Source organism: Schistocerca serialis, chromosome 3 (assembly GCF_023864345.2).
Source record: "Schistocerca serialis cubense isolate TAMUIC-IGC-003099 chromosome 3, iqSchSeri2.2, whole genome shotgun sequence".
NCBI lineage: Eukaryota > Metazoa > Arthropoda > Insecta > Orthoptera > Acrididae > Schistocerca > Schistocerca serialis.
The window spans coordinates 841,968,454-841,980,977 of record NC_064640.1 but is presented as its reverse complement, the minus strand read 5'-3'; the positions used below and the strand labels follow the sequence as shown (position 1 = coordinate 841,980,977).

General features: G+C 42.9%; 1 protein-coding gene across 1 annotated transcript in view; it reads left to right on the top strand.

Annotated features, from left to right (window-relative positions):
- The window catches only part of LOC126471256 (ankyrin-3-like), a 636,759-nt gene that overhangs the window by 320,535 nt on the left and 303,700 nt on the right, over nt 1-12,524 (top strand). The window contains exons 4-5 of the mRNA XM_050099375.1: nt 265-428; nt 8,379-8,534. Of these exons, the coding sequence (XP_049955332.1) occupies nt 265-428; nt 8,379-8,534 (320 nt within the window). The remainder of the gene's footprint in view (nt 1-264; nt 429-8,378; nt 8,535-12,524) is intronic.

The following is a 12,524-nucleotide window of genomic DNA, read 5'->3' as shown; positions in this document are numbered from 1 at the left end:
CTGAAAAAATTGTATTCTCGATTATGAATGCATATCTCTCGCCTTCAACATATAACCTTAATTATTAACACTAAAAATCTGACAAGGGTTTCGAGATGTTAAAGATGTTTATTTAGTGCCACAGTTTCTAACTGTATAAGGTATTGCACTGTTAACCCATACGATTAAATAGTATGACCGTTTTCTGCTCAATGTAGAATCCTGTAATGTTTACAAAACTGTTGACCCACACAAATCTAATCCTGAAAAAATTACTGATTCCAGCTGGTCAAGAGGAAGTTGTGAAACTGCTTGTAACAAATGGTGCTGCAGTCAATGTGCAGTCGCAGAATGGATTCACTCCGCTCTACATGGCAGCTCAAGAAAATCACGACAACGTCGTCCGGTATCTGCTCGCTAATGGCGCCAACCAGAGTTTGGCGACAGAGGTAATACCGTAACTCCATAATGCTTTGCATTCTTAGAAACTGACTATGAACATTTCTTGGTGCGAAGTTATTCATAAATATCTTACAGAAACGAATTATAGCTGTAGTTGTAATGATATCGATAATTAGAAATTGTCAGATTGAAAACTCTGCTGGTTCATCAATTAATCCACATATACCAGTAGTGTTCTATAGATTCCCTCCTGAAGGAAATCCTTCAGGGATGTCGGAGGAGTCAAGTTATGCACTAAAGCACTGAAGCGCCCACTGCTAATAATAACAGTGCTAATCGACAGTCACGGACGCTCACAATATTATTGCTAATCCATAAATGTGATTGTGAACAGTAGATTTTACTTGAAAAACATTTGAGGCTCACAGTCGAAACACACGGTACAAAAGAAAATAAAAAATTTATTTGTGATTCGAATAATTTGTGTACTCATATTTTCATACCGTCCACTTTTGGTAGCACAAAACAAACTTTTTGCAAATGCCCAAAAAAGTTTCACCATTTGAGAGATCAAAGAGTTTATCTTTACATCAGTGAGAAACGAACTGGCACTCGACGTGGTGGACACCAAACACAAAATCAGGTACCGGTAACTTGTCAAATACATGCTAAACGAGTTTCAAATTGTCTGTATTTTGGGTATGGCAGTGTAAGACACGTACTTCAGCAAAGCTGCACGAAATCATTTGCTTTAAGTTTTTTGATGTGGCTGAACTGGAATGATAGTATTCTACGGACTGTTGCTCGAACTCAGTACTTGTGTAAGGTCTCTATGAATCCGCACCAGGGACAATTTTGTATTGTTTTTATATTTACACGTTCTCTGAAACCGTAAGTGGAGATGCTAGATGTGGCAACTCCACACATCTCTAGCAATGGAACACGGTACTATGAGCTCATGAAATGGTTATCACGCTTTAATTTCAACAAAATTAACACTGACCTTCAGCAGCTCTGTTCCCATGTTGAGTGAGAAATGTAATAAATGACCAAAGTTCAAATTGGCAGAATTACTGAATTTCATGTTCATTGTAGCTCACTGCACTGTGAGACAAATAAAACCAACTAGTGATAGTATAAAAGTCACCTATTGGGTGGATTTGCATAAATGCTTATTTAGTAGGGTCTAATCATTATTATGAATCATACTGTAGTAACTAAGCAATATACAAAACCGATTCGAGTAACACAACTATAGCCTTATTCACAAACCTCTGAACAACAATAGAAATAAACCTCTCGTGAGTGCACGTGTAACAAAAGAATCATAAAGGAGGTGCAATATAGCTGATACACAGAACAAGTGATGTGAGCAGTACAGACCAAAAGAACATGTTGAGAGTGAGTCAGCACTGTTGCGCCCGTATGTACACGCGAGTGACGGGGCAGCATGTGCGTGCTTCCCACAGGTGGCCTCTAGCAACACCGACTCAAAGAAGGCCTCGGCGCTTGTTCGTGACGTCACGTCAGCTAGGCACGACGAACGCCACGTCTGTTGCAGGCATACTCATAATGGTGGTGTCTCCCTCTCTGACACAGGAAAATGTGAAACTATTGGCGGTAGTTGACCAACACACATTGTTCTGAGAGATTTCTGCAATCAATTAATTGAGCAGTTCATTACACTTCTTAACAAATAGTGTACTCCTGAACTTAAGTTTCCACCTGTTTTAAGGATTGACATACAAAAACAACTTCATGGTCCAGCAGCAACAGAATTCGTGCTTCTTTACCTTATTTGTAAATCTGAGGAAGTTACGTTTGTATCTTTAGGTACCTTGGTTAACTATGGGATGAGGAGCACTGAATGTTAATGAAGTAGCTTGCGATTGTACACGTTGGGCGAGCGGGTGGGGGACAGAAGAAGAGGCAAAAGAGAGATACTTGTTTTATCAAATAAAATTTTTTTATCTTATAAAGTTTCTCCTTTCAGTTGCAAGAGAGGAATATTTATCTTTCCTAGTGTGCATGTAAAAAATTCAGCAGTATTTTCGATGTATGAAGCTATTTTGTTTCCTGTTTAGAATTCCTTTCGTTGAAACCGACTGTAAACTAATGACTGGCAACAGTTGGACATTTACACATGTAAATTAGTTCATATTTCCAGTGACGATGTCAAACGAAAGTAAATAAATAAATAAAAGAAACGAGTTAATTGTAAGGGGGTTGGGATAAGTTTAGATAACTAAATGGATCAAGTAAATATGGTTACTTGAATGTAAAATTTCCGAAGCTTGCAATGGGGCAAAGCATCTTCTCATATTGATCTACGTTTGTTTCGACAGGATTCAGTAATACAGAACTATGATATTCATTTGTAGCTTTACGATAGTAAGAAAAACTTTCATCCAAATAAAACTGCAGAATCCAAAACAATACCAAACATTTTGTCCAAAAATAAGAGATTTATAGTGATAAGCACGCCCAGGCGTTTCTGCCTGCAACAGACCTGGCGTTCGCCGTGCCTAGCTGACGTGACGTCACCAACAAGCGCCGAGGCCTTCCTTTGAGACGTTGTTGCCTCTAGTGGCTGGCCTGCACTCGTACAGTTAAGTAAACAAGCATGGTGACACTACACTCTGCTTGACGACAGAAGCGGGGAGGAGGGTGCCGTTGCCATTTCTGCGACATCGGCAGGCAGGTGAGAGTGCAAAGGAGATGGGGCTGGACCCACCGGCGATTATGGCTGAAGTGATGATGGCGAGGTGGCCGGTTGAGGTGGCCCAACCAGAACAGCAGGCTGTAGCGACAGACGTGAGGCTGGAGATGGACCAGCACCCAGTGCTGGGAAGCGGGAATCCCAGGACGTCACACGTGAAGGAGGCAGCCAGTGGGGCAGAGCAGACAACGACGGGCTCGAGACAGAGGGTGGTGGGGCGGGCTACGGCAATGTGGTCCACATCTGAAAACTGGTAGCTTCCAGTGGCAAGTGAGGTCACAGCTGATCAAAATGACGTACCACCAGCGCTTCAAGCCTTACAAACATCACAGAGACGGCGTCCCTGGTGACGGAAAACAGTAGCCGGTATCCACTCGGGCCAGTGACCGAACCCTCGAGCCCACACCGTCGAAATAGCCAGACGAACCTGTGTGCAGAAGGTGCGGTGCGAGCTGTAGAAGGTGGAGAAAAGTGCGAGGCTGCCAGCATGAAGCAACTCAGCTTGGCTCCGCTCCTTCCTAGGCGTGAAGAGATAGGTGCTCGGGAAATGGAGAAGATGCCATCCAGCGAAGAATCCACAACAAACTTTTTCATTTGGCACTTGCACGTACGCTGTAGTCATTTTGCCTTGCCATTTGATTGAGGGTGGAAAGGCGGAGCCATAACGTGATGAATGTCGTGACGGGAGCAAAACAACTGAAAAGTGTGAGAAATGAACTGGGGCCCATTATCGTAATGTAAGGTACGAGGCAACCCCTCAGTAGGAAAGACCTCAACAGCGTATAAACGGTGACCACAGCCGACATCGACGCACACCAGAGGATGTAAGGGAACTGGTAAAATGTTCCGCAACCGAGAAACAATAGAAATCGTGAAGGGATGGCTGTGTTTCCATGGCTGGCGTGGAGCGGACCAGGGAGACAGAGACGCCCTTGGAGTTGCCTGTTGCCGTTACACTACTCACAAGTTGCGACAAAACGGACAATTTTACCATCAGTCTCTGGCCAAAAAACATGTCTCCTAGCTAACAGTTTAGTGGTGCAGAAACTCCCCAATGGCCCTGGAGAAGAAGGCATAGAACCTCACAGTATAATGCAGTGGGAATGACTACTCTGGGAGAGAGGTCTTCCGCGGACACCAGCTAAACACCATCAGAAACGGAGAAGCATAAGGAAAAATAGCTGTACTGGTGGTCCGAAGCCCGATCTGGTGGTTTATCTGACCAGCCGTGCTGAGAAAACCGAACTGTATGGAGGAGAACCAGTTCAGTGGCAATGTCAGCTGCTGTGCGTGAGCTCGTAATTAGGAAGCCGTCAGCCGTGAACTGTATTTCAGTATCAAGATGGCATCAAAGCAATTTTTCAGGATCACAGTCTAGGTCAGAACCCATAAGGAAGGCGGAACAAGACGTCCACATTGGCATCTTTAGACAAATTTGGACATGGATTTCGTGATTGTAGCGAGACAAGAACAGCGCCCAGCGTTATAGGTGGTGTGCTGCTTTGACAGGCAAGGGAGTATGAGGATTACACAAGGAAACCAATAATTTATGGTCAGTAATAAGGTGAAACTTGGAGCCACACAAAAAACATGAAATTTCTGGAAAGCATAGACCACGGCAAGAGCCTCTTTTTCCACCTGTGAGTAACGTTGCTGGGCCAGAGTGAGAGATTTAGAGGCGAAAGCGAAAGGTTATTCAGCGCCGTCGGCATGTTGGTGCACTTGGACCGCGCCAAGGCTGTGAGGCGTCAGCCGCCAAAACTATGTGGTGGTCCAGAGAGGACGTAGCTAAAGAAGGGACCAAGAGTAGTTCCGATTTCAAAATCTGAAGAGCACGTTCGCAATTCAGGCTGCAGCAAAAAGGTACATTCTTGCATAACAAGACATGTAGCAAGTGGGCCAATGTAGTTGTCCCTGGCAGGAAATTATGGTAGAGGCCATCTCCCCTAGGAAGGCCTGAAGATCCTTCGTGGACAAGAGACGACGCATACACGTAACAGCAGAGATGTGCTCTGGCAGAGCGTAAACCCCATCCCGCAAGACCTCGAACCCCAAATAAACCACAGAACGTTGAAGAAAACTGAGATTTCGCTAGGTTACATCATAAGCCTGTGGACTGTAAGACAGAAAATGAAGTGTGCAAATTTTTCAAGTGATCAGCTATAGAGGGGCCTGTGACAACAATATCATCCAGATAATTCATGCAAACAGGGACAGGCATACCGGTAATCATTTGCTCTAAAAATCGTTGGAAAGTAGCAAGGGTGCTAGCCATACCAAAAGAAAGGTGCAAATATTGATAGAGGCAAAAAGGAGTATTCGGAACCAGAACTCGTTGAAACTCTTCGTCCATGAGGACGTGCAGATACGCTTCAGGCAAATCAATTTTAGAAAAGTACTGGCCACCATATATTTTCATCAAAAGTTCCTCCTGATGTGGGAGAGGATAAGTATCCACAATTGATTGTGCATTGACAGTAGTACTGAAGTCACCACAGAGGCAAAGTTTCCCTGACGACTTCTGAACTACAACCAGCATAGACGACCAATTACTCGCCATAATAGATTACACCATCTCTAGAGACTGAAGTCTTTCCAATTCCACTTCCACTTGGTCTTTCATGGTGACGGGAATAGGACGCGCATGACAAAAACAAGACCAAGCTGTGGATTTAAAAAATGTTCAGAAAAACTGGTATAACTCCCTGTACCTTCAGAAAACTCCTCACACAGTGTTTTCAATTGAGAATAAGGTACCTCATCAGACACAAAGTAAACTGCTTCGGGGATAGAAAATCCAAATGCCTGAAATGCGTCCATCCCAAGCTAGTTCTCAACACTGGTTTCAGCAACCACCATAACTGTAATGGAACGAAGCACTGACTTGCAAGAGGCAATGTTCTGTGTGTTATAACTGACCAGCTTCCACATGACCGGTATCAATGGCGGCGAGTGTAAACTCACATAGTTTGAGAATTCAGTAGTGTCACTGCAGCACCTGCGTTGACCTGTATCCAGAGCGCTTGGTGAAAACACTAAACTCGATAGACAGTTTGGGAGAAGTCAAAAGCATTGGAGTCACACAGTTTACATCCATGTCCATGTTCTGAGCAACCGTTGGCAAACAACACGCGGATGTGACGGACCTTTCTCCTGGCAAGCGTTACAAGTAGCCCAGTGCTTAGGGTATGCCGAACTTTCTAGCTGGGCAAAACAGAAAGGACAGGACAGAACCTGAGAACAATGACGCTACTGCTGTGGTGGTCACGACTGCTTTGGCTGGCCTTGATCTACTCAGCACTGGGTCCCCATGTTTACTGCTGCTTGCTAGTGCAAGCTGTCTGTTGTCCTAGTGGGCATATCTTGCTACACTACTGCCACATCACCCCACGCTTCAATTTGGTTACCCACTGTCAGAGAAACTTCAAAAGATTGTGTTCGTCACAAAACTTGAGCCAACAGGGGTTTTTCACAGAATAAATCTTTCTGGCACACTTCCTTGTATGGAGCTCAACAGATAATTGTGTCGTGCACCATAGTGTCTGCAAAAGAATCATTATGGGCATCAATAACAAATTGACACTTATGGCTAAGGCCATGAAGTTCAGTTGTCCAGGCCCTGTGTGACTGACTTAGTTTCTTGCAGCATTGGTTGAATTCAATTCGCACCACTATGACATGCATTCATTTATGATGATAATTGGACGATAAACTGCATATGTGTTCAAAAGAAAGAGCTGTCAATTCTTGTAAATGGGCAAGCTAACACAGTAACTGCTACACAGTAGGTGAAATCCATGAGAGGAATAACACTTTGGACAAATTAGAGTCTGTCACACTGAAAGCCAAAAAATGTTGTCTGAGTATTTTTTCATAACCTTCCCAATCCTTGGCTGAATCGTCATATCGAGGAAAAGTTAGTGGATAGACTAGTGGAAGAGTACCCTGTCTGTCAATGGAAGCCGACAAAGTGGTCACTGCCAAAGTTAGCTGATGAAACCACATTTAAAGACTGCACATGAGGAAACTGTTCCAAACTCATCACCAGTCATGTAGTAACCAAGTATTTTGAAACCAATCAAAGTAATGCAGATATGGCTTTATTCACAAATCTCTGAATAATAATGGAAATTAGTCTCTCATGACTTCACATGTAACAAGACAAAAGAATCATACAGAAGCCACATCATAAAATAAGTTTCTCATGACTTCACATGTAACAAGACAAAAGAATCATACAGAAGCCACATCATAAGCGATACACAAAACGACTGATGTAAGCAGTACAAACTAAAAAAACGTGAGAGTGACACAATGCTGCTTTGTGTATATAAAGGCATGGGTTGCTGGTAAATGATGCGACAGAGACCTTGCCATGCGCACGTTTCCTGCAGGCAGCCTCTAGTGGTTGATTTAGGTACACACGAGTGGCAACATTACGCGACACAACATTACCGGACATGGCACATACTATGTCATGGTTATGAAATGTGCATCATACAGTATGTACTTGGTATTACAAGTGCAAGATAGTATCTCACTTTCAATACAAATAACCTCTTCATTGATCTGAAGATGCAAATAATTCAGTGCCCTTGTTAATTTTTTCCCTAAAGTAGAGTTATAGCTGGTACCATTGTTATGTATGATGTAAGAGGCAGCTAAAAAGAGCTTCTTGCTTTCATCATATAAATTTCTCATACAGCATATGCAAATGTACAGTGTTCCTATATGTGTTAAAAGTCACTCGTTTGCTCTGAGACAGTGGGGTAGTCATGTAATTAGAAGTATCAGAAAATCAGAGTAAGGTGGAAACCATGAAATATGCAAACACTTTTCTTAGAAGAGTAATTAATGAATGTCCTTCCAGAGAAATTTAGTGCTGATTGAAACATATAAATAGCTACTGTCCTCCTTTCAACACTTTCCAGTTGTAAAATGTAGTAACTTGAGGCATATAGTTTATTCAGGTGTCTTTTCATTTCCATCTATTCTATTTCTCCTGACCCCAAACTAAAATGATTATTTTGGGTTCTTCCTAATCTTCCAGCATATTAGCTGCTTGATTTTCATGTTTTGTATGCATTTTTGTGCTAATTGTTGTGTTATCTCAAATATTAGTCACTGAATAATTTGATTATGCAGTCACCTTTACTATTTGCAGTTATAATAAAAATGGTATACAACACAAAAGTCATCAGCTAAGCAGCTAATCTTCCATTCATGGACAGAACTTGGCTGCATGTAAGTTACACTGAAATTATAAAATTTTGTACAGGATGGGTTCACACCACTGGCTGTGGCCATGCAACAGGGTCACGACAAGGTTGTTGCAGTATTACTTGAAAATGACACAAGAGGCAAAGTGCGTCTGCCTGCTTTGCACATTGCTGCCAAAAAGGATGACTGCAAAGCAGCAGCCTTGCTGCTACAGGTGAGTTAACTTTCCCAATTAAGTTTTTTTATGCATCTATTGATTTAGTTCCATTATAAATGTGCTCTAAATGACTTACTGTGAAATTTTGTTTGATTATAACTGCATTTATTGGCAGATTATGAACTAAAGAAAAACAATTTATTTTTTGCATGAAAGAAAGGAAAATACTTTTAACCAAGTAAAGCTATGAATAATGAAGTAAAATATACCGATGAGCCAAAACATTATACCTCTTCCTTAATAGTATGTTTGTCCATCTGTGGAACACAATACAGCAGTAGTTTTGTATGGCATGGTTTCAGCTAGTCTTTGGTAGATTTTCAGAGGCATGTGGGCCAAGATATGTGTGCACATGTCATATAATTCCCATAAATTATGGACTGGTCACCTGCAGGCATGGAGGTGAGCTCTCTAGCATCTCAGATGTGTTCATTCAGGTTCAGATTGGGCAAATTCAGTGGACAAGACATCAGTCTGAGTTCACCACCACACTCCTCCAACCAATAAAAGCCTGGCTGTGAGATATGGATAATTATCCTGCTGGAAGATGCCATCACCCTCGGTGAAGGCATCAAGCATGAAGGGATGCAGGTGGTGTCCACAAAAATGTGCGTGTAGACCACAACTGTCATGGTGCATTAGATTACTATCACAAGTACTGTGGAAGCCCAGATGACAGTCCCTCATACCATAATAGTGCCACCACCAGTGTGTGTCCATGGCATGGTGCCAGCTTCAAGCAGCCATTTGCCTGGACAATGGTTTATCCAGATGTGAACATCAACCTAGTGTAACAAGAAATGTGATACATCTGACCAAGCAACAAGTTTCCATTGATCCCCGCTTCAATCTCAATGAGTCTGTACCCACTGCAATCGTAATAGACTTTTATCATCTTGTCAACATGGGAACTTGTGATGGTCACCTGGTGTGGATCATAATGTTCAACAATGTGCACTAAACAGCAGGCTTGGAAACACTTTTGACTGCACCTGCATTGCACATTGACATCAGATCGGTCACAGATTTCTCCTTATAAAGCTTTACAGAATGGTCAATCCTCCAACTCCCATGTTTTCTTATGAGACATGAACATTCAACATTTGTTGCCTACTTGTGGTTTTGCCTGTACATCCCCCATGTCCTTGTGGTTACATCATCCTTCAACCACTTTCCCCAGATACTGATGACAATAGCAAATGAGCAACTGACCAGTTTGAATTTTTCCAAGTGGCTTGTTCCCAGGTGCCAAGCCAGTCTGCCATTTCTCAGATTACCTTATGTAAGTGGATTTCCCCATTTGTAACTCTTATTGTCACTAGAATGATTTTCCAGTCTTTTCTGCTACACTTATACACTTCCTTACCGTGTAATGTGTCTGCAGTGCACCAGCAGCATTTGGTCTCACAATGAGTAGTGATCATTATATTTTGACTCATTAATGTAATTGAAAAGTAGAAGTGAAGGGAAGAACACGACCAAAGAGTGCAGTAAATGAGAAAAACATTGGACATTGGAAGTGGATGATACATTAAAGTGTATGACAGAGTGCAGCGAAAATAGGAGATAGAAGACTCTAATACAGAAATTGGCAGAAATTAGACAAAGTGTTTTGTGAAGTGAAAACACGAGGAAATTGAGTGATGATAAAAAATTGTTCAAATGGCTCTGAGCACTATGGGACTCAACATCTGAGGTCATCAGTCGCCTAGAACTTAGAACTATTTAAACCTAACTAACCTAAAGACATCACACACATCAATGCACGAGGCAGGATTCAAACCTGCGACCATAGTGGTTGCACGTTTCCAGACTGTAGCTCCTAGAACCGCTCGGCCACTCCGGCCGGCGAGTGATGATATGTTTGATGAAGTTTTCTTAGAAGACAGTGACAGAAATGGAGCAGATACGGAAATACATCCAAAAAAATCATGTAAATATAAAAATTTCTTTGTTCAAAGATATTTATTCAGTGCAACAAAAAGTCATAGACTAATAGACAAAAATTCTCAAATGAATGGTCAGTATGGATCACACACTTTTACTTGCCCCTGAGAAGATGATGCTGGAGGGGAAGCTTGCAATTAGCTTGTAGCACATTGGCTGCTGAGACATGCCCCACCTCCTTTTCCCAGAGCAGCCAGCTTACAGGTTATAAAAGGAGTGGATGTGTAATAGGTTAATGAGTCACAGAAGTAACATGAAAGTTGATCACACCTCGCTATGAGGACCAGGTATAGCCCTCTTCCTTCTCTTCTGTAAATCACATTAACAATCACACAGTGGAAACTCCAGGTAGGATATCAACAACGTAGGAAGAGACAGATTGCTACTTACTGAAAAAATGACACATTAAGTTGCAGATAGGCACAATTAAAAGGAACTTACACTTACGCTTTTGGCTGCAGCCTTTGTCAGAAAAAAAAGAGAAACGCACACGATTCATTTACACAACCAAGCACACCTCACACACACATAACCACCAAACTCTGGCAGCTCTGGCCAGAATGCAATTATCGCAAGAGATGGAATCAGCAGTCTCAAGGGGATGGTGAAGGGGGAGGGATAGCACTGTATGGGTGGGGGGGAGAAAGGAGCACTGTCTGGCAGAGTGTCCAGAGATTGGAATGACAACAGGTACAACATCAGGTTGTTGCGGGGCAGGGAGGTGGGGAAAATGAAGCAAAAGGGAGCAGAATGGTGATAGATGGGTGGGTGAGTTGACAGTGTGTGGCAAACAAAGAGGGTGGGAGACAAGAGTGGGGAGGAGGTGATAGGACAGAGAAGGTGGGAACTGTTCAGTGGAGGGTGTGGGGCAGTATGTTTTGTAGGTTGAGGCTGAGATAATTATGGAAGCAGACACTGTGTTGTAAGGATAACATCCATGTGCACAGTTCAGAAAAGTTGGTGATGGAAGGGAGGACCCAGATGGTTCAGGCAGTGAAGCAGCCATTGAAATCAAGCATTTATGTTCAGCAGCATATTGTGCCACAGGGTGATCTACTTTGCTATTGGCCACAGTTTCGTGGTGGCTGTTCATCGTGATGGACAGCTCATTGACACTCGTACCAATATAGAAAGCAGTGCAATGATTGCAGCACAGTTGGTAAATGACATGGCTGTTTTCACAGGTAGCGATAGGATAAGCCTATGCCATGTCTGGAATAGGGAGTTCTGGAAAGATGGATTAGGCTAGGCTTGCACCTGAGTCTTCAAGTGATATGATCATTGTGGCAAGGGGGATGAGATTAGGAGTGATGTAGAGGTGTACAAGGATGTTGTGGAAGCTGAGTGGTTGATGCAGCACCACTTTAGGAGGGATGGGAAGGATCTCCGGTAGGATGTCCCTCATTTCAGTCCATGATGAGAGGTAATTAGGCCCCCTGCGGAGCATTCCAGACGTCATCTCAATAAGTAATTGAACCTGCTGACCTCCCACTGCCACCTCAGGACACCAGTTTCCAACCCCTATCCTACCCACAATGTTCCTCCTTGTCCTCCTCCCACAGCATCTAAACCTAACCTATCCAACCTTTTCATCTTGCCATATCCCCCAAAAGTCCTACCAACACTCCACCAAATCCAGAGCCAAAACATTCTTCTAACACTGTTGTTAACCTTTTTGCCAAAATCCTCTGGTCCATGGAAGTTTCAGTCCTATCCAAAGGCCTCACTTTTTAGTCCTACACTCAAATTTAGCCATGCTGGACTTGGCAAACACCTACTCTCCTTCTCCTGATCCCTGCAATGGAACACTTCTTTGCTGCCAATCCCCCAACAAATGCCAACCTGCCTCTCCCAGTTCATACCACTTTCCAGCCATGATCCTCTGCCCTCCAAACTAGCCATCTGCTGGTCACCTTCCAGAAATTCCTTACCTCCAATTTAGCCTCACCATCCTTCCTCGGGTCCCTTCCTCAGAATACCAACCTTTAAGCAGAAGAAAGAATAGCCATACACAACCTCATAACAAATCATGACCTAATC